The sequence below is a fragment of the Haliaeetus leucocephalus genome, unplaced genomic scaffold (genome assembly GCF_000737465.1).
Source record: "Haliaeetus leucocephalus isolate CR32 unplaced genomic scaffold, Haliaeetus_leucocephalus-4.0 Scaffold177, whole genome shotgun sequence".
NCBI classification, from domain to species: domain Eukaryota; kingdom Metazoa; phylum Chordata; class Aves; order Accipitriformes; family Accipitridae; genus Haliaeetus; species Haliaeetus leucocephalus.
This window is the reverse complement of record NW_010972613.1, coordinates 1,285,604-1,306,380: the sequence shown is the minus strand read 5'-3', so window position 1 is coordinate 1,306,380 and position 20,777 is coordinate 1,285,604. Positions and strand designations below refer to the sequence as shown.

General features: G+C 46.1%; 2 protein-coding genes across 7 annotated transcripts; one reads left to right on the top strand and one right to left on the bottom strand.

Moving 5' to 3' along the window:
• Nucleotides 1-453: 453 nt before the first annotated feature.
• Nucleotides 454-6,095, bottom strand: LOC104829838 (protein-L-isoaspartate(D-aspartate) O-methyltransferase-like). 3 transcript variants are annotated; one of them, XM_010564335.1, is made up of 9 exons: nt 5,967-6,073; nt 5,220-5,359; nt 4,209-4,313; nt 3,638-3,669; nt 3,040-3,144; nt 2,243-2,363; nt 1,529-1,614; nt 1,147-1,316; nt 454-819 (listed from the first exon to the last, which is right to left on the bottom strand). In XM_010564335.1, exons 2-9 carry the CDS (start codon nt 5,332-5,334, stop codon nt 807-809), a joined length of 747 nt encoding a protein of 248 aa, XP_010562637.1. In that variant the 5' UTR covers nt 5,335-5,359; nt 5,967-6,073; the 3' UTR covers nt 454-806. The 3 variants fall into 3 exon arrangements, with proteins under 3 accessions (XP_010562637.1, XP_010562635.1, XP_010562636.1); XM_010564333.1 differs by lacking the exon at nt 5,967-6,073 and adding an exon at nt 5,721-5,799; XM_010564334.1 differs by having other exon boundaries at nt 454-1,316; nt 5,967-6,095.
• Nucleotides 6,096-6,148: 53 nt separating this feature from the next.
• Nucleotides 6,149-11,639, top strand: LOC104829837 (chromosome unknown open reading frame, human C15orf57). Of its 4 annotated transcripts, XR_774157.1 has the most exons (5): nt 6,340-6,505; nt 6,627-6,876; nt 9,150-9,306; nt 10,196-10,299; nt 11,167-11,255. XR_774157.1 is itself a non-coding variant. In XM_010564332.1 (4 exons), exons 2-4 carry the CDS (start codon nt 6,636-6,638, stop codon nt 11,303-11,305), a joined length of 537 nt encoding a protein of 178 aa, XP_010562634.1. In that variant the 5' UTR covers nt 6,149-6,229; nt 6,627-6,635; the 3' UTR covers nt 11,306-11,639. The 4 variants fall into 4 exon arrangements, 3 of the variants coding, with proteins under 3 accessions (XP_010562634.1, XP_010562633.1, XP_010562632.1); XM_010564332.1 differs by lacking the exons at nt 6,340-6,505; nt 10,196-10,299 and adding an exon at nt 6,149-6,229 and having other exon boundaries at nt 11,167-11,639; XM_010564331.1 differs by lacking the exons at nt 6,340-6,505; nt 10,196-10,299 and adding an exon at nt 6,219-6,256 and having other exon boundaries at nt 11,167-11,639.
• The last annotated feature ends 9,138 nt before the right edge of the window (nt 11,640-20,777 follow it).

Genomic DNA, 20,777 nt, shown 5'->3' with positions numbered 1-20,777 from the left:
GCGCGGGCGCGGCCAATCGCCGCGAGGCCACGCCCCCCCGCGCTCGTGCGGCTTCCGCCTCTCCCCTTCCCGCCCCCATCGCCTCAGGTGAGGGAAGGAGGCGGCGGCAGGGCCCGGCGGGAACGCCATTATTTACCGGGACGACACCGGCACGAAGGGGCAGGTCCTCCCCCAGAACTGTCCCAGAAAAGCCTCTTAGGTCTCACCGCGGCCCACCCGCCGCTCTGAAGGCCTCCCGCTGCAGCCGCCGGGGTGGCCAAGCACCAGAAGGAAGGGCACGCCAGGGAAAAGCCGAGAGATGAGGATGCTTCTCAACCCCCAAGTTCTCAGTGTTGTTACCAGAGATTAAATTAGTTGATGCAAGACAGGGAGAGAACACGCTCTCGGAATTAAGCTTTGACACATCGGGGTAGATCGCTGCTCTGAAACAGTAATCGCTGCTTAATGCTTCAAGAAAATAAGACGAGTAAGCAATATTAAAGAGTGTTTTTAGTGAAGGTTTAAGTATTCCCGTCTGCTTTTGGAATTCTCTGTGAATAGATGTTATCTACAGCTTATCAGAGAGGACAGCTGGATCCAGTCACTGCCCGGAACCAGACACGGCCTCCGAGAGCCTATCCCTGCTCCTGGAGAAACACCCTTTTCTCCATCCCTCTGTAGCGAGCTCTGCTAAAGCAGAACTTGCCTCTGCAAGCGCATCTGCTGACAAAGCTTCCATTCAAAAAGCAAAACCATACAGACCATCTACAGTTATAAGTCCCATTCATGAGCTTTCTGAGGTCACTTTAGAGATATCCATCCATCTGTCAGAATTCATCCCTGAGGCAAAGAAAAACCAACAGTTACTATTCACGGCCTTCAGTTCAGCAACAGAATCAACAAGGCTATGGTGTTTATGAAAGTGTGCAGGCTCCAAAAAAAAAGAAAAAAAGCTGGAGTCCTCAGTCTTCAAGACCTATCTAACAGAAAATACATCCTGCTCTCCTGCTGTGCCTTACCACAGCCAAGTCTCTTTCTTCTCTCTTTTACAAACAGCATCTGCTAGGAATCCAGGACTCTGTCTGTCAGTAAAGCCAGCAGTCAAGGAGAGCAAGCTCACAGAGACTGTGAGGAAGAAACATTCCTCAAAGGAGAGCAAATTTTTACCGAGGCCACTGCTTTTCCTTATCTGTCAGAGGAACATAGATCACGCCCATCAGTTGCGTTTCGATGATCTGCCCGTCACTGGTTTTGTCGTACTGCATCAGAACTTGGTTTGCACCTTCGGGACCGACAGGCAATATTAACCGACCTCCTGGCTTTAATTCATTCAGCAACTGGCAAGCAGAGAAATCAGAATCAGCAGAGGCAAAAAAAAGAGACAACAGAAAGAAGCCACACTGAAGGTCATGACACCTTGCAAAGCACAAGCTTGCCAGCTCCATACGACAGAAGCAGCAGCTTCCAGCATTTCCCTAATTATTAGTTTTTCCACAGCTACTGATGCAGGCAGCCCAAAGCAACAGACATCCAGCGTGATCACTCTTACCTCCTTTGGTACAGTTGCTGCTGCCGCTCCAACATGAATGGCATCATAAGGAGCCTCTTCGGGGTATCCCTGCCTGCCATCTCCAACTACAGGATGAAAAAAGACTTTTGTTCTGATAACAACTCCACACAAAAATAATTCTTCCTACATCATTTCAGTGGAAATCTAGATGATGAAAACTTTGTACCAAGATTGTGATGGGAATTTGAATTTTGTTGGTTTACTTTTTGAAAAGGGGGAAGAGATTTCCGGAACTGAGCCATGCTAGAAGGAGGAACAGTCAAAGCCAGGAAGGCCTTTCAATAACACAGTGGCTTTGTGCAGGCTTGAGATTCCAGATACAGGAAGAGCTGACTCAAGCTATCCTCCCAAAAAACCCACAAGAGTGTGTGCAGACCCATTCAAATAAACTAAAAGCCAGATGTGGTATAACCACTCTCCTCCGAAGAGCATCTCTTACTGAATTAAGATAGTTACTACACACTAGGAAGTAAGGCGTATGATAAGACTGCCTGCAACATTACATACTACTTGTTTACACCACAGTGTTCAGGTCAGCGTGGCACGGTGCTTACTTAGCCAGTAGTTTCTGGCAACGCCGTGGCAATTATCAACGCAAACTGGAACAACTGCTTCGAGAAGCAGAGCTCTGCAGGCAGCTAGAGCTAATGCACTGACAGGAGAGAACAAACATCAGGATCCCAGTGAGCTCACCCACAAGCTTTACACGTCCAGAGCTGAGCAAAGTTGGATCATCTTCTTGGACGTTTCTGATGGATTCATGTACCAGCTCTTTAATGTGCTCTACGCCCACCGCTTTCCCTGTTGGGCCCATCTGAAAAGAAAAACAGCAGACACACACTGATATACCTCCTATATGGTAGGGAGATGTATCTTATAGGGCAAGTTTCTATAGGCATTGGAGAATTTCCAGGAAGAAACTTAAGAGAAGAGTTTCTGAACAGGAGGGGCAAATACTCTGCCCCCTTGGTTTTAAGGCTGAATAGTCCCAGTTATATTAGCTACTTGAGGGATACACAGACGCCACCTACAGGGATTCCTAGTAATCCTTCATTTCCAAAGGAATAATTATTTGGTAGAATTAACAGCTTCTGTGGCAGGGCCAGTTCTTGACTAACTAACCTCCTGAGAAGAGTAACTTGACCAGCTTTCTAGCACTTCACAGAAAATAATTTCAGTTTAGTAAACAAAGAAACAGACTATGACTGCTGAAGAAGCAAACAAAAAAGAACCTACAATGGACTTGCACAGTAGATTAACACACTTGATCTGAACTGGGTTAACATACAAAACATCTCACGGCAGATACAGCATCCATTTAGATTCCAAAAATGACTGTATTTTCTTTTACTACAAGCTGGTCTGGGAAGAATTTACCCCTTCCTCCCACCTCCTCCTCCTCCTCTCCCCACAAAAAGCACATGCCAGCTATGGCAAGCTACCCATCCTGATGCACCTTACAAGCTAGAAACAGAGTCCTGTGAGCTTACCATCCTGGCAAAGCAAGCTGTAAGATATCCACTTCCAGATCCAACATCCAGCGCTTTTGCACCTTCCACAAGCTGATCCTTTAGCAATTCCAGTGCATGGGCATGCTGTGTGGACAAGAAGAAGGTGTGAAACATCTCATTTTAGTTTCCTCTCCTAAAACTTTTTCTTGTTCTAAGCATTATCTTCTCCGATTTAAACACAGCACACCCGGCATTTTGTCTGACACGCTCAGAGTTGAATTCAAGTGTTTGATCTGCGACATCTTTTTGCAGAACAGCATTTAGGAAGAGGTTCAGAAATAAGATGTGAAGCAGCAGGAAAAAAGGTCTCATGCAAAAAATGGGCAACATTAACGGTTAGCCTCCGCTGCACAGAATTCCTATCTAAGCATACTTTTAAAGCAACTGAAAGAGCATAGGGCAAACTCATCTTAAAAAGAAAGAGGCTTCACATATACAGTGCCTAAAGAAACAAGCATGATAATCGTGTTCATGGGTTCTGTTTTACTTTTCTACTTTAGTATTTAAGAAAAAGATAAAATAAAAAATGGCAAACAATTTCCTTCATTTCTGTTAAAAGTGAAAAGTTTCATCTTACCATATGCGGTGCACTGATTGTAGCCTTGTATCCTAAAAGGAAACCGGTGACAAAAGTTATGTGATAAAGAAATGACAATTAAAATTACCAGTGTGAACAGTTCTTTATTCTCCCCTACTTTCCCCTAAAAATATGAAAACGCTCTTCTCTTTTGTCGCACTAAAGCACTTCACTGACTTAAAATCTCCTCCTGGGGGATTACTAACGAGCACAAGATGGCTGCACAGTGCCGCAGTTCCCAAGTGTTCCAGGCCCCAGCTCACTCATTAAAATGCCCTGCAGATCTCGCAGCCTGCGCTCGCTTCTGCTCCCTCAGTGGGACTCGGGGCAGTCAACGAACATTTTGAACATGGAAAAGCTGTCTTGTTCTTTCCTCTGCATCCCACAGTTGAAATACGGATGGGGTTTGCTCTACCTGACCTATTGTCAAACTTGGCCGCTGTTCTGGGAAGAGAGCGCCTAGCATGGAGAAGCAGGACCTGCCGAGCCACTTCATGCCCCTCTGTCAGCATGAGCAGCATAGTCAGCATGCAGACCATAAAAGGGTGATACTTTGCCTTAAGTTACTCACCGATAGACTGAGGGGAATCCATGTACGGGAAATATTTGATGTAGTGACCTCTGTCAGTAGCCAAGAGCACATCAAAGACTCGCTGGGATTTAATTATCCCTTTTTCTGGGAGAAGGAGGAAAACAGAGACAGAAAGGACTTAAATCCTCAGTACTGTAGCAAGAAGAGATTTGGAAGTGGGGAGCACAGTTCAGGGAGTTAGTGGAACTGGGAGAATTCAACCTGTATAAGTGACCTGAGAAAGGACAGAAAATAAAACCGCAGATGGAAGGATATCCTTTTCAGTTTCTGCTACACTGAATGAAATCACGTTATGGTCCCAACCATCAGCCCAGTCTCTCTCAGAGAATGGTGACTTACACCCACAATGTTTCTGGGACTGCCAAGCGTAATGAAAGATAAATAGAGTCACGCTTTCACTCCTGAAAGGGGAGACTCCGGTTCAGGTTTCAGGAGCACTGGCACGGCGAAACTAAAGTTAAGAGCGATGACTGCAGAAACGTTCAACGTCCCTTCACACCTCATCTCTGAGGGAACTCTCGGGGGGGAAAGATCACCTTTAGCAGCAGATGAAATGCAAAGCTATTTTTAAGTGCGTTCTGGCCCGCTGTCCCGAGCGGAGCGGTAGCACCAAGCACTACCCAACCCCAGGGCATCTCACCGGAGGGGAAGCGCAGACTGCTGGGAGGCTCGGCCTCTACAGGCTCAGAGCGATGCCACATTGTGCAGCATTTTAAAAGGTGTCATCCGTTTACTGCTCCAGAGAAGCAGAAGGAAGGCTGTGGATAGTCTTTCCACTTCTGGCATAACGTCTTGTTTCCAATTATAAATAGAACAAGTTCAGACGGGGACAAATCCTGAAATTCAGGCGATAACAACTCCTGTGCTTCAGGACGAACGGCACCGCAATGTACGGCTGTATAACACTAAACGGCCTTACACCGGAATGCCAGCAGATTCTATCAGCAGTTTTAGGACCTGCTCCGAACGGGAGCCCGCGCCGGTACTCACTGTAGAGGTTGTTGACTAGCTCCGGGTGGGTTTTCCCGCTCGAAGTCCAGGCCATCGTTCTGGCGAAGAGCAGTCCCATGAGTGCAAGCAGGACGCAGGGCAGCGGGCAGCTCATCCCACGCAGACGGGCAGCTGCCTGCCTGGAGAGAGGGAATTCAAACCAGCTGTTTGACGGGCGCCCCAAAAACTTTTCACCTCTCCTCACCCTAACGCAACCCTGCGCTTCGCAGGCTATTGGGAACACGACGGCCGGCGTTGGCAGGGTACGCCGGGCAGACTGTCGGCCCCACGGAATCAATGCCGCTACCTCGGCGCCGGGCAAGACCCGTTAAGAAATCGTTACCGGCCGGCTGCAGCTCTCCACGTTTAAAACGACGGATCCGACCCAAAGCAGCTGCTTCACGCCGAGCCCTCGACAACCCGATGACGGGGCCGGGCGGCGGGTGCAGGGCGGGGAAAGAAGCGGTTTTGTCGCCGGCTAAACCCAGGTGGCAACGCTACCGTGGGGGTCAGGGTGACACCGGAGCCACCAGCCCCGGTGGAGCGGCTCCTCCCCGGTTCGGCCGGCACCGGGCGGCCGCCGCCTTGCTGGGGAAGGTTGGGGCCGAGAGGGCACGGCCCCCGGTCCGGAGTGGGCCCCAGGCCGCCCCGCTCCCCCGCCAGCGGCCAACACCAGCCCCACCGAGCCGGTCCCGGTCCCGCTCCCGCTCCCGGTCCCGGTCCCGCTCCCCGCTCCCCGGTCCTCACCGCGCAGCCGCACTAAAGCCCCCCACGGCCCGTTGCCAGGTGTAACGGCTCGCTCGCCTCCTCCGCGCAGGAAAACTTCCGCCCTTTACCAAGATGGCGCCGCAGGGGAGTCAGTCGCCCTCACGCATCCTACCGATTCCCCGCCCTCCGCCGGGCGGCGGGCTAATGGGCGACCTCTCGCCGCCGGGGGAGCGCGGCGATTGGTCAGACCAGGACGCCAATCGACGCGCGATGAGAAGCCGCAGCGGCTTCCCGTGTTTACGGTGCGGGCGGCGGCAGCTGTGGCACAGGCGGGTGTGGGGACCGGGACCGGGGCGTCCCCTCCGTATCCCCGGGGAAGAAGCTGGGGCGGCCCCGGGGAGCGGTGGTGACAGGGGCCTGCGGGGGAAGGGGCGGAGGGAGCGCCGTGCCGGCAGGGGGATGGCGGCCTGCCTCCCTGCGGGGTCCCTCAGGCCCTGAGGGGCTCGCCGGGCCCCTGGGTGTAAATGCGACACCCCAGAGTTTATCATCGCTCTCTGGAGGGAGACCTCGCTTCCCCGGTGGGATGAGAGGCCCCTAAAACGTCTGGTGACGTGACTTGGGCAGAGGGGGGTAGGCAGGGGGAGGCCTGGGAGAGAGGGTTTTCCGCTCGGTGTTCATCATTTATTCCCTCCGCCTCAGGACTTCACGATGAGAATGATTGAGAGCGTTGACTCCGTGGTCACCAGGTCCAGTGAAGACCTCTGGGCTGAGATCTGTTCGTGTCTGCCACATCCCGACCAGAAGGACGCTAGCGATGCTTTTACAGACTCCTTCATGGATTCCTATGCCGATGGAGGAAGCCAGGGCAGTGGATCAGATGGCTCTTCCCAAACACAGCTGAAGCCCTGGGCACCCCTGAATGATTCAGAGGTGTATTTAGCATCCCTAGGTGAGTGTCTGGTAAGGCTTCAATTTCTCCATTTACTTAGGTGCTTGATGACAGCTATGGCTCTGTTTATGCAGCTGAGGTGACGGTGCTCACAGCTCTGGTTGGAAAAGTGTCTTGCAACTATTTAAGAGCATCTGACTCATTTGCTGCAAGGGCATCAGTGGAACTGAGAGGCACAGTCATAGCTTCTTCAGCTATACCACAGAAAGGAACTTTTTATCCAGTACAAACCAAAGAATTTGGGGTTCTCCCTCCAGATAAGCAGGGTAGGGACACTGCTGTTTCTTCTCTGAAGAGCATGTAGTTCCACTCTAGTTGACCTGGGGAGGGGAAATGCATTCTGAAATCATTACAGAGCCTATGTATTTTTGTGTTACCAGTATTTGTCTCATTCTTTTTATGGAGTCTGTCCTTTGGAGACACTTCTGAGTGGAAAGAGAAAAGTGAAATTTTTTTGTGACCTGTTTTCTGGTTGGAGAGGAGAGGGACAGGTATGGGAAAGAAAGCTGTGATGCTTTCCCAGATCACGCCTGCTAGAATCTGTATTTTAAGATGACAGATCATGCAGATCATCTTTGTGCGATTGCTTCTCTTAATTCCTGCATAATCTACAAAGCCATAAATTGATTGTGAACAGTGTAACAGCTGATAGAAACACTTGATACGAGGGATGATGAGGTTGCCAGTAGCGGAGTTAACATCCTAGCACAGCTAAGCGCTGCAGTCTTTAGCTCTAAGGCCATGGAATTTGTCACCCTGTTTTGAGTATTTCCTACTCCCTTCAGAGGCCTCATTGTACAACAGCATTCAACCCCAGGACCGATGCTCCTGTTGACTGTTAGGAGGAAGCTTTGCGGTTCCCCTGCTCTCCAGCAGTTGGACCGCTACTCCCTCCACTTGTAGCAAAATATTCCATCTTTATGGCTTTTCCACTTCTTTCCCTCCTGTGGAGTTATTTTTATCTTGGGTCAGTTTGTAACCTGGTTTGCAGTGCAGCCACGCACATAGTTGTCTTGGCTTGTGTAGGAGGCCGCATACAGAAACAGGCCAGGAGGAATGGGTGGCAAAAGCAGCTTTATAAGCTTTTGTTTCTGCTAGAGCTTCCATCTTGCCTTAGTTGCTGTTTTAAACTATTATTTCACAGTACACAGAGTAGAGTTCTTAGCGTCAGATCAGGGGTGCCACAGCAGCAGAACATAAATTGCTCTTCTGGTATTAATTCCTGCTGCAGTTCCAACTTGTTCAGAAAATGCCAGTGGATTAACTTTTACAAGCAGGCTTCAGACTAGATCTGCGTCTGTTTTTTCATAGCCAGGATGAAAGCATAACACTAGCACAAAGTTTCTCTTGTATATTCTGGCTAAGTCAACAGAAATAAACCTGTTCTATGTTTGTACCTGGCCAGGATTAGTGATTGCAAAATCATAGCATCAGCCTGGCTGGATGTTTGGACAGATACCATAATTCAAATCTTCTGAATTGCTAGGTATAGAGACTTTTGGTGACAGCTCAGTTCTGTGACACAAGACAACCTCCAGGAAACTTAACAGATGGGCCACAGTCTTGTGAACTAGCCCACTTTGACTAATGATGATACGCTTTTCAGAAAAAAATGTGATTACAAGTCAATACCTGCCCCAATTTAAGTGGGAAACAATTATAATGAGATTTTGTGACCAGAGGAAGTAATGACATTTGCTTTCTTGTAGCTTTGTGTATTGTAGTTCGATTACCCTGCGCCTGGTAAGGAGGTGCTTTTCATCATCCCTGGTGGCTGAGAAACTCACAATATCACATTCTATTATGAGATACCCAACTAATAGTACTGTTGCACTCGCATTCATTTTTTTCCTCAGCTTGGGCATTATTTGGATTCACACTACAATTAGTGTGATTTATATTCCCTGCCAATTTGCATGGAAATTGTGGGAATTTAATGCCTGTGAGAGCTGAACTCTCCTGTGTGATTTCATGGAAACTGAACAGTAAATGTGAAAGTTATTAAAACTCAAAAATGGGCAGAGTTGACCCATTGCATAAAACTTATTTCCTTCAGAAGCATCACCTAAAAAATATGATCTTGTATACATACAAGAAATACAGTCATGCAGACTTGAAATACAGGGGGAAAAATGACTTAAAATATGACTTAGTCTTGAAAAGTTAATTTAAGTTTTTTGATATAGAAGTCCAGGTACATTTTGTTTTTGTTTTTTTTCCTTTCAGACAAACATAGTAAAGGTAATCAAGACCCCTCCTTTGTCTCTTCACAGAGAGAAGACTGAGAAGAATTAAAGGCTTGTCTCAAGAGGTGACCTCCAAGGATATGCTGCGCACTCTCTCCCAGGCTAAGAAGGAATGCTGGGACAGGTTCCTGCAGGAGAAGTTTGAGTCAGAATTTTATGTAGAGGGACATGACTCTGATGAGAGGTAATAAGCAAGTCAATGAGAAAGGATTACCACTTACTGTGTTGGCAAACAGACTTTATTTCTTAAAAACTAAAATAAGGTTTTGTCAGGACTTGTGATACAGCATTAGGACAAAAATAACATCTCATTGCAACTTGGTAAGGCTGTCACAGCCTTGATGAAACAGTTTGATAATGACCATTTACATCGTACTAGAGGGGAACACATGGAGCATGTAGGGTTTGAACTTTCAATGCTGTTCACCGATTGTTGCATCCCTCAGACTGGAGCAATCCAGCATGGAAACAACTGGAATGTAGTTGATAATTTCCTTTGTCACATTTGGGGTAGGGAAGGAATGGAGTGGAGGAGGGGATGTCTAATGTGTCTCAGATTGTTTTTTTTTTTAAGGCTTAGCATTAAAAATGAACCCTAGGCCATTTCCTACATCCTTGTAAGGGCCCACTTAAGCACTGCTTCAGACACAAGTGGGATTTGAAGTTCTTCACAGGGTTGGTACCAGTCCTGAGATTAGATTTCCCAAGCAGCTCTCGCTTCTGTGCCACTCTTATGATGCTTCTGCTCTCTCACCCGTTACCCTTTTACAGATGATGTATGAATTAAGATGAGAGTCCTTTTCTTTAGTAATCTCACATCCCAATCACTTATAATGCTCTCCATATTTCTGCTTTCTGAGCTGACATTTTCCATGATTGCTCCTAGCTGGAAAGAAGATTATTTTTCTCCCTTGAAGAAAATCTACTTAAGCTAGTTTGGGAGTTTAAGTATGAAAAATAATCCATGTTTACAAGGAGTTTTTAGATTCTTTCTTTGACCAGTTAACTTTAATGTGATTTCTATTTAAAACCAAGCTTTTGTAGACATATGTGCTCTCTACTGTTTTTTAAAGGCTGAGGATGTTACCCATGAAAGAATTTTCCTCCCTAGAATTTGACTAAGAACTTAGAAGTCACTCCCAAATGGTGCTGAAGTATTTAATTCTCACCCATCAATGTAATTAAACAAGCCTTAACTTTTAAGCATACAGATAATTTCAAGGACATTACTAAATGAAATTCTGCTCTTGTAAAAGAGCAAGAGCAAGTTAATTTTGTTGTGGCAGTATTGAATAAATTGCATGACACTTCTAGAAGATGAGCATACGCACACATGCATACATTTAAGAATTATAATATTAAACATTTAGGATTATAGCCAGCATTTAAACAAAGACAAGGTAGATCTGTTCTGGTCAGACCAGTTATTGTGAGATAGGCTGTAATTATGCTAGTATATTTTTATAAAAATCTATAGAATCCATAGTATGGTTAGCATTCTAGAATTTACACATACTGCCTTTTTCTTCTTTAATCTTCTGGTGTTATTAACAGTCACACATTTTTATATGTGCTTCCTGTTTTCATTTTGTTCCCCTCCTTTCCCCCCCTATATTTCCTAATCTTCACAAACAGGCAGTTGTGGGTTGTGTGTGTTTGTTTAACACTAGGTATTTTACTTCTAGCCCAGAAAGCTGGAAATTAAATTGTAGTCTTTGGCTACGGACAGACCAGTACTTCAAGAGTGTAAAGGTTGATGTACCTGCTAAGGATTCTTTTCATCAAGAAAAAAATCAGAGCATAAAACTTTTCTAACCATAGTTTAAAAAGCCCAACTACAGCAGAATGTCTTTGTAGAATGAAAGATTCTGCTTGCTCCTCTGGGACACCAATCAGTCTCATGGTGGACCTTATCTGTGGCAACAGGAATGCCTACAGAGGTGCAAGAAGTATATATGGAGGATTTTCCTGACACATTTTTTCATACATTCCTGTGAGGCTTTGTTGCTCTCTTGTTTCACTTTGTGTCTTTGCTTTCCCTTAGCACGCTAGAACATCTAAAGCGATGGCTGCAACCTGATAAAGTGGCAATCAATACTGAGGAGGTACAGTACCTCATCCCTCCAGAATCTCAGCCAGAGAAGCAGGAGACTGAGGAAGAACCTCCAGCTGCAGAGCAGTGAGATATATGCCAGCTGTGCCACAGAGCTGCCTCTTGTCTGAGCCCTGATGAAGTTGTACCCAACAACAGTAATCATGGGGGGCAGGGGGGGATAAAAGTGCTAATTATCAGTCATTTAAAAACCAAAACCAACCCCAACACACAAAAAAACCCAGCTCTGGACTTCCAGAGATAGTGACTGGCATTTGTTATGGACAAGAGCAAAGCACCTGTGACACAGTGTATGCTGAACTGAAATCTTACTTTGATCTTCTCCCAGCCTGTAGCATCCTAATCATTCCAGTCTGAATGTGAATTGTTTGTAATTCATCAGGAGACGTATTAAACAAAAAAAAGCAGTTCTTCAGAAGCATCAGAAAACTTAACGGTGTAGAACAGAACAGATAAAACCACTGAATCAGTTTTTCTTCCTGTCTTATACCTTTTTTATTACTCAATTGGGCATTTATTTTTCTTTCCTGCAAAGTCCACTGTGGTGTTTTCTATAGATCTTCACTATTTAAGCCTGAGTTGGCCCTGAGGTGTGCCTGGAGGAAGACAGATATTTTTCACCTACATGAATTTGGAAACTTAAAGGAAGCCATCATTGCAATCATTAAATTGATGGTATTGTTGACATTGTTACTATTTGATATTCCTCTCTATGTAACATACCCTCCTACAATATCCCACTTTATTGGCCAAACTCTCTATTATAGATGTGACTGGAGGGGGAGTATTTTTTTTTCTCTTGTTGGTCATTTTGTACCTGTTCTTTATCTCCTTCAGCCTCTCCAAAAGAGGGCCAGATGAGATCCTGTATTGGGAATCCAAGAGTGATAACCAGGGAGGCTACAAATAACTTTGTTTTCATCACAGACTTGCATAGAATTATCTGACTTTAAATGTGTTCTAGTACTTAAATGTTTTTCATCCTGTTTAACTCTGCAGAGGGTTATTTCCCATTACTAATCAGAAAAACCTGTAATCATGTACTTGTGAGAGATTCTTCTTTAGCCTGTGCTTTCTGTCTTGGCATTGACACTAAAGGTCGATAGAGGGAAGCAGCATACATCTTCTGTCAGATAAAGCTTGTTAAGACTGAAATTGTACAGGCAGTTCTAGTTGTTTATGCACACGAGATTCATACCATGTTCATTATGTATCTGTAAAAAAATACATTTTTAAAAGAAGCTTCTTAGACCATCCTTGTTTCCTGTCTCTACAATTATAAATGGTGCTATTATCTTACTCACTGACAGCTGTTACTCTGTTGGTGCTTCTCCTTCAGTGTCATGACTCAGTGGTTGTTGCCATGATCAGCATTATCGGCATAAACCCCCACCCCAGGCTCACTGTTCACAGAAAAGTCACACTCAATTCTCCATTAGAACAAACACTTTTTTTTTTTTAAGACTTGAGAAATATGGTGAATCACCTGAATGTCAGTGATACAAGACTTGCAAGTCTTGTGCCTTGTTGGAGGGTGGGTTTTGTCATCTTCTAAGTGTCCCTTTTATTTATCTCCAAAAATAAGTCTGCTTTCATGTACAGATACAGTGCTGTAAGTATCTCTCACCTGTGATGTCAAGCTATAACAAAGATGCTTCCGAGTATTTACCAGAAAGGTATGTACAAAGAGAGAAAGATGCAATTTCTCTGTCTGTACCCAGGCTATTTTGTAGTCAATACATTTCCTTCTTGTGATTGGCAATGACTGTGAAAATGCTTTATGTTATTTTGTCTATTCCTGTTAAAGCAATCTGAGAAAGAAATGTATTCAGAATAACTGTAGTAAAACACTTATGGTTCCAGGACCACATAACCTAGCATTTCCTCTAGAGAAGGGACCTTAGAGAGAGTAGCTCTCACTATTTCATTTTTAAAAATAGCTCAGAAGTCCAAGGAAAGGGCCTGGGGCAGAACTGTTGTCCAAATAAAGAATTAGCCAAGGTCTTTGAATTTGCATTGATACTCTGACAAGACATATACAGGTCCTTTGCTGGGTAGTTACGTGTATTTTTCTGTACAGATAACTGAAGAACAGGAAGGTCATCTGCCTCGATTTCTCCAAAATAGCAGCTACTCTGAGTAGCTTTTTATGCAGGAGGAGCTGTTCAAACCCAGCAGGGAAGACCAGCTCTTTCACCCCTTTGCATTTGTAAAGCACGCTCTGCCGGGATGGCAGGGAGTAAGTTCTATGACCGCGCATGGAGAGCGGGCACTGATCATTTTCATCGGAACCAGGGACTCTCAGTAAAAAAAAAATTTAAAAAAATAAAAGACCAGAACAAATCAATACCAAGCAGGATGGAGGCCAGAAGGTCAAATGCTTTGTGAGGGAGGAGGAGAAAAGAACTAGTGCTGGTCACTTCAATGGGTAATTGAAGCAACCCTTGCAAGCAGCCACATCCAGTTCCGTCAGGGAGTCTCCATCCCCACCAGGCATACCAGCTCCTGCGCCGAGCAGCATCTTGTGTTGTCAAAGGGTCGGTTAGCTTCCAGCAGTGTAATGTCAGCTCTACTGGCTCTGGTATGGCCAAGAAAGCTGAAGGAGCGCAGGACAGAATAGCGTGGTTTTGCTCAGTTGTCATGCTGGACACAAGTTGGGAAGAAATACCAGTTTCCTCTGTTTGTGGCTGTTGATTGGTAATGTCAGCACAAGACAGTAAATTAGGTCCTGAAGCACTGCAGCATCATCTTTTCAGCAGAGAATTAAACCTGCCAAAGTGCTTATAGATTGGCATCTAATTGGAGACTGCCTTCAGATCAAGCAATAGATCCAGCCCTATCAATTTGCAGGCTTGCTCCAAAGGCTGTCTGACTTGGCTGGGATGTAAACAGTAGGACTCAAAGACCTGATCTATCCGCATAAGAACAAGGAAAAGATTAAAAAAAAGCTATTTTGTAAACACACATGCTATTTTTTATCTAGTTTTAACCTAACCACACTTTTACCATATAGAAACACTTAGACTTGAGTAGTCTAACCCTCTGTTTCTCAAGGAAAAGGACACCGTCTAGTGAAGGCACTGCAGTACAGAGGTGGTTCAGAAGAACAAGCCGGGAGCTTTCACGTGGTCCGTCCTTTGGACACTGACCCAGAAAAAAGCAGACTTGGGATGGGCCTATACTTAAATCACCTTAAGGACAGCAAGAACTCCTGTGTTAAGACCTTTAAGAACTTCTTTACAAGACCGCCTAAACCGTGAATACATGAAAAAGCATGATGCATCCAGGCAGTGGTGTTGTGCAAGGACTTTACTTTAAGCTATTATGGTTTATTCTAGGAAAAGCAAACTGTTTAGCTCCTATCAATCAAACAAACTCTTGCTGGTACAAGCAGCATTTTCACTAGGGATTTTTTTTTTTCCCCCCGCTTATACAGCAACACCAGCCTTCCTATAGGTGGAACTAATTCACATGCCAGGAGTTGCACCAATCCAAACAAAAAGATGAGCCCTTGATAGCAGCATAGCAATACAGAAAAAGCAAACTATCAGTAGGTGCAGATGGGTCCACAGTAGCAGTGTCTGAAAGCATCGTGTCTAGATTGTTATGCACAAGCAAAGCCCTGCTATCAAATACGGAAGATGATTTTTCAGGTGTGAGAAACTAGTAATCACAAAGGAAGTGTTAGCCCCCCTCTGGTTTGTACCTTTTAAAGACAACACTAGCCTTTTCTCTGCATGAAACAGCATTTCTCTACCCCTTAAACAGAGAGATGGATCACAGTGGTATTGTAACACATCACCACAATCAAGCTGCCAGCAATTTGTTTTCAAGATAAGGCAGAATAAAGTGAAATCTAAGACAATCCGACTGCTGCCTCATCAGAGCAACGTGAGGGCCATTGCTGCAGATATTGCCGGCCAAAACAACAGCTGGGCTAACGGAGCACGTCAGGCAGCAAGGAAAGGCATGGGAGGAGGGAAAGGGGGCTGGAGAACAGGTGCCTCACAGCACCTTTTTGTTGAAAGCAGCACCTAAAACAGTGAGGGACTAAGAGAAAAAAAATAATCAGGCAATGGCTGAGGCTGGTTAGTGTCTCTGTGGAATATAATTGGCCATAAACATTCATTAACCATACCCATCAAGCACAAGCCGGTGCACAAATTTAGCCCATTGCTAGGATTCACATGTATCCGTGGGAAAATGAGCACGGGCAGCTGCCTCCAGTGACACGACCGCACGCATCAGGGTCGGCTCCGTTTATCCACACTTGACAGACGCTGATAAATGCGCTCATGGCAGTCTGATCCTCCCCGCGCCCATACAGGGCACAAAAAGATTGCTTGCCATGTACTTGAACCGACAAAATCAATCCAATTGAAGCATGAGCTGGCAGCACCGGATAATGATGCTGAGAATATTCCATCCTGCTTTTTAATTGACAGGCTCTCTAGAATCTCAGGTCAGGAAAAACTGCAACCTGCTGTGGGAGGAAGGTCTGCGCCGTGACTGCCATTTTGCAGGAAAGGTGATGAGGACTGACATTTTCAGGAGCAGCTTTGGGGGGGTCCGGCGCCCGCTGCTCTCTGGAGATGTATTGCAAGTGCTGGAACCTGCGGTTATTTCTAAAAGCCAACCTGGTGACCAACACACAAAGAAAAGGATGAAATCACAGGAGGCTCCGATTCCTGGTCATCATCTGTACGGGGTAGGACAGACACCAGGATGTCATAGCAGATGCCTCAAGCACTGATGCTTCAAGAAGCATCGCCAGCTCCCGGATTGGGGACCAGCAGGGCGGGCTGCAGCTTTCGAATCCCTCACTTGTTTCCATTCAGAGACAGAAACTTCTGGTGTGGGGCAATACGAGCTTTGGAATAAGAGTGACTTACCCTACCAGGTCTCTGGAAGCACTAAAGAAAGGTCAGAAAAGTTTTTTCCAGGATAAGCACACGCAGAGGAAAAAGCTCCCAGCACTGCTGCCGGGTTGCCCTGGCCATGGTGTGTCTGGAGCTGGATGAAGCCTTGGGCTGGACGTACCCTGTCCCAGCCACCCTGCAATTCATTATTCTGCTGTCATGTTCAAACGCCCATCTCTCATCTCAAATGATCTTTTAAGAGCCTTTTGCTTTCCTTATCAGATTGTTCTGCTGTTTAAAATTAACAGCGGCCCTCAGCCAGACTGTGATAAGGAGACAAAGATGATTTTCTTCCTGCTGATTATTTGGCAGCAATGAGTGTTCGCCCCTGAAGTCAGCTCTCAGCCAGCTTTAATAACACCGACCCACTCTCATCAGATTGAGACAAATTAACAGCTTTCTCTCACCAAAAGTCAGAGTTTTGCCAAACTTCTTCCAGGACTGGTCTGACAATTTCCATTCCTGTTACCAAAAAAATTCCAGTTGATGATTATTTTTAATTTTCCCTTATTTAAGTAGGCTATGAAGGAAAAGATCCTGCATGTGGAATCAGAGGCTTCTAGGGAAAATGGAGCAGATGGGCAATGACCTGCTTTGGATCTGGCAGCCAAGTACCCCAGCCACGTTAAATAACAAACAACCCTGTTACAACACACTCCCTTATTATGGGGCATACAGTAATTAATACATCTGACTTCAAAGCGATGCCTGTGGAGAAGCAAAGATTTGTTCTTCCTTCAGCAGGAGAAAGAAAAAAGAAAAGATAAAAATTACAAAGCCCCAATCTTTTCACAAGGGGCAATAAGTGCTCCGAAGCTGTTTCATGACAGCGTATTTCTGAAGAGCCGAGAGCTTTAAAATTGCAATTGTTGTCCTGACACTTCTAATAAAAACTTCATAACAGTATTTTAGCTGAAAGATGGTGTTTGTGGTCAGGAGAAAGCGGCTGCTTATTTTTTTTCCAGGACAAACTTAGCAAACCTGGGGTGGATTTCTGGATGCTTGTTGCCCTCCCAGTGCCTTCACAATCCGCTGCCCTACAGTAAATGGCCCAAGACCATTAGAGAGTCCACAGGGAATTCAGCTGCAGGGGCTGGCCAGGGAGCCTTTCCCCCCTCCCTTGCCCTTCCAAACATTTTCAGCTTTGTTTTTAGTCTTTATATGCTTTGGGATCTCTCCAAGATCAACCCTTTCCCTGTCCAGCTGGGACTAGGATCCAAGTCCTACGCAGAAGCCACAACCGCAAACCCCCAGCCAATTCTTCCTGCCATTCCCGAGGCAAATTGAAGGCGCTTGAACCTGGGGAGTCACGAAAATTCCATTACGACCCAGAAAACAACACACCAAGTTTGCTGCTAGGGCTGAGTCTGCGGATGCAAACCATCCGGTGCAGGACCCAGGCACAGCCAGAATCACTGCCCTGACGGAGCTGGGAGAGAGGAGGTTCGTGCCTCCTAACGAACGGCCCCTCCGCTGACTGCAGAGCATTTTTGGCCCAGAAAAGAAAAGGTTTTTCTGTAGTTTGATTGCTGTGGGCTCCCTCCATGCTGAACAACAAACCAAGGGGCACAAAGCCTTTAATCGGTCCCGATCTGCCCATTGCTCAGGTCAACAGGGTAATTATCCCCGGGGTTGATTTCAGCTCTTGTTACTACCAAGCTTGTCATAACACTCTTGCATAATGTAATGGAAACCAAGTAATTACTGTAGTCACTGGACACTGATATTATTGTTTGCCACTCAAATCTTGTTAGGAGTCATACATTATTAACATTGTCTTGCCGCTGAAATCAATATTGAAGCAACACTCGGTTCCTCTTAATCACACAACACAACTGTGTTACAGTAATAAATGCCCAATTAAGGCTAATTTCTCCCAAGCCCCTGCTTCTAAAAATCCTTATCTGCGTATCAATTGATCATGTGGCAGTTCACTAACTTGAAATAAGCTGGAAATCATTTGCAAAAGGAAAACATCGGAGAGGAAAAAGCAGCTCTGATGCGGCAGAGGTTGCAAGAAAAGGTGGCCAGAGGGGTGGAAGAGAGAATTGGAGAGAAACTGCAGCTCACGCACGCGGTCCGAGCTGATCCTACAGAAAGAAAGATGCGACCTACAAACAGCAGCACCATCGCAAGTCACCCTGACACGTCAGCCTCCCGCACAGGAAAAGCGATTTGTGACCCTGCACCACTGCCGATCACGCTGGCGGGAGCGACACTGCTCGCTCCCTTGATCTCCATATGTTTTATGAATTGCATCCCTCATCCCCGCTCTGGCAGAAAAGCCCACGGCTGCCCTTAACCAGCTGCACCGCGGGAGAGCAAAGCCCCAGCTCAGACACGCATTTAAGGGTGACAGGGAAGGGCCCTGAGCAACTTCAGGCAAAAAAAAGGCATTCCCTGAAATCCCTTTATGCAATGACATCTCCCCTATAAACATGCAATTTTGGCAGAAAATAAACAGATTTCCAATGCACTGCCCTGGGTCTTTGTAAGGTGAAGAAGAGAGCAGGTAGAAGGGCTGGTAGATGCTCACGCCTGGCTCTTGATTACACTGCCTTCTCACCCTCCAGCCCCAGCTCACTCATTCCACTTGGCCATCACTCTTTTCCTGCTCATTTAATTACCTGAACTCGTTGGGCATCAGCTGGGTACCCAGGCAGCAACCTGATACCTCTCCAGCGAAACCTTAACAGCTCACATTTACCAAGAGCTTTGTGCTTATTGCTGTACAGCATGAGGATGACTCCAGGCACACTTTTATTTTATTCCCCCTCTTATTTCAAGCTTTCAGCCTTACAAAAGACAGACCCACTGGTCCAGCCACCCCCTCCCACCTGCTCTGCTGCAGCCACCCCACCTCTGCCATCATACGACATCTCAGGAACGTACCCACAGGGAAAAATCCTGAGCAAAAGCCCGAGGGTGGGCGATGCCACCAGCATGCTTATGTAGCCGCAAAGCCGCTGAGGAGGCTGGGGGGAAAAGGTTCATGGGTTTTTTCCCCTCCATGCTCCCCAGCTCACCTTTAGGCAGGCGCTCCCAGGAGAAGGACAGGCAGATCGGCAGCTCCACTGTTTGGTACTTACATTTTTGGGTAACCCCTTCTCACTCCTCTGCCCTGTGCAGGGGCAGGAGATGCAGGACTGGCATAATCAAGCTCTTCCACGGGGACAAAAGCACCTTTATACCGTAACACAGAGGAGACAGAAGCCCCCTCACCACCAAAGGCAGCTCTTCCCTCTTGCAACTAGCAGAACAAACCTGGCTTGTTTTTTTTTTCCCTACTATAATTTTTTTTTTCCCCAAGTTCTGTGAAGCACTTAAATCACTAAGTTTAGCAAATTGCTTCAGCTCCACCAGCAAGAGACCAGAGCAAAAAGAACTACTGAACACCAACAATCCCTTACAGAAAAGGCCTGCCATGACCTTTTATATCTAATTGGGGAATTAGTTTCACCTCCTGAAGCACCTTTGCCTGCTTTAGGCACAGCTGAAGCCTGCCACGCTGCCCCAGCGGCTCCACTGGGTTTAATTGTACTATTTTAGCAGAGCAATAGCCCAGGCTCTGCATGGGCATTGTCGGAGCTGCCTGACCTTAAACCTGGTTTAAAGACCTGCTCCTACAGCCCCGACTGCATGTAACATCTCTGATAAAAAGGAGAAAACTTGTTAAAATAAGTCCAACCACCTCCTGAGGCTCTGCCCATACGGCTGACCTGGGCTCAACTGTGTATAACACATCACTCAGACATACACTGAATTTAAGAGAGAAATAGTTTTAGTGACTTCAGCCATATGGATCATGCTTGCCCTAAATCCAAAAATACTTTTTTTTTTTTGTGAAAAAACCCTTTGATCATGGCTCGATGATGTCGTGAGCCCGTACAGCCAGCTCTTTTCAGAACTGAGACTTGCAACCCAAAGGGAGTGAACTTGGGTGGAAATCAATAGAAGAAACCTACTCCTGCCATTTGAAATCTTAACAGCTTCATTCTGAGAGCAAACAGCATATGGAGAGATTGGTTTTATTTGGTTTTAAAGACACTTACGTTATTTGTAAACACACAGAGGAGGGAATAGTCAAGAAATAAAAATCTACTCCCGATTCTTGTGTGTCCCTAAACACTCAACATGCGTTGCAGAAGCTTTTTCAAGCGTCTGTGCAAAGAGCGTTTTAGTGCCGAAGCTTTTTTCCCAAGCTCTTGAAATTGTCAATATTGATGTTACCTTGAAGATAAATGCCTGTTGATTGAAAAGGTCACTTATTTCTGGTGTGCCTCTGCGCTGATCCTGCAAGCACTGAGGCTCTTGAGTGCATCTGCGATAAAAGATGGCCCGAGGTATTCCCGGGAAAATGGGAAAAGCTGGTGGTTTGGTGGAGAGAAAAACAGGTGCATGATGGCTGGCCCTGGCTCCCGTTTCCATTTGGGGCAATTCTGCTTCATTTCCCGTCGGTGGAAAGCGGGGCCGGGGGGTCGGATGGACACAGGGAGCACCCAGCGCCTTTTGGGTTGGCGGTGCCAGTGCTGCTCCCGGCAGGCTGGGACCCTGGCCTGGCTTGGTGTTTTGTTTTTTTCTTCTCCCCCGGGGAATAAAATGCAAAATGGCATTTTTATTCCC

What these genes read in the sequence shown, in the direction of transcription:
- LOC104829838 (XM_010564335.1), bottom strand. Translation starts at nt 5,334, where the DNA reads ATGAGCTGCCCGCTGCCCTGCGTCCTGCTTGCACTCATGGGACTGCTC. An exon ending in CAGCTTGCTTTGCCAGGATG is followed by an intron (nt 2,364 to 3,039) that starts GTAAGCTCACAG and finishes TTTTCTTTTCAG; the next exon opens with ATGGGCCCAACAGGGAAAGC. An exon ending in TGGACGTGTAAAGCTTGTGG is followed by an intron (nt 1,615 to 2,242) that starts GTGAGCTCACTG and finishes TTCATCCTGTAG; the next exon opens with TTGGAGATGGCAGGCAGGGA.
- LOC104829837 (XM_010564330.1), top strand. Translation starts at nt 6,452, where the DNA reads ATGCGACACCCCAGAGTTTATCATCGCTCTCTGGAGGGAGACCTCGCT. An exon ending in AGGGAGACCTCGCTTCCCCG is followed by an intron (nt 6,506 to 6,626) that starts GTGGGATGAGAG and finishes CCTCCGCCTCAG; the next exon opens with GACTTCACGATGAGAATGAT. An exon ending in GGACATGACTCTGATGAGAG is followed by an intron (nt 9,307 to 11,166) that starts GTAATAAGCAAG and finishes GCTTTCCCTTAG; the next exon opens with CACGCTAGAACATCTAAAGC.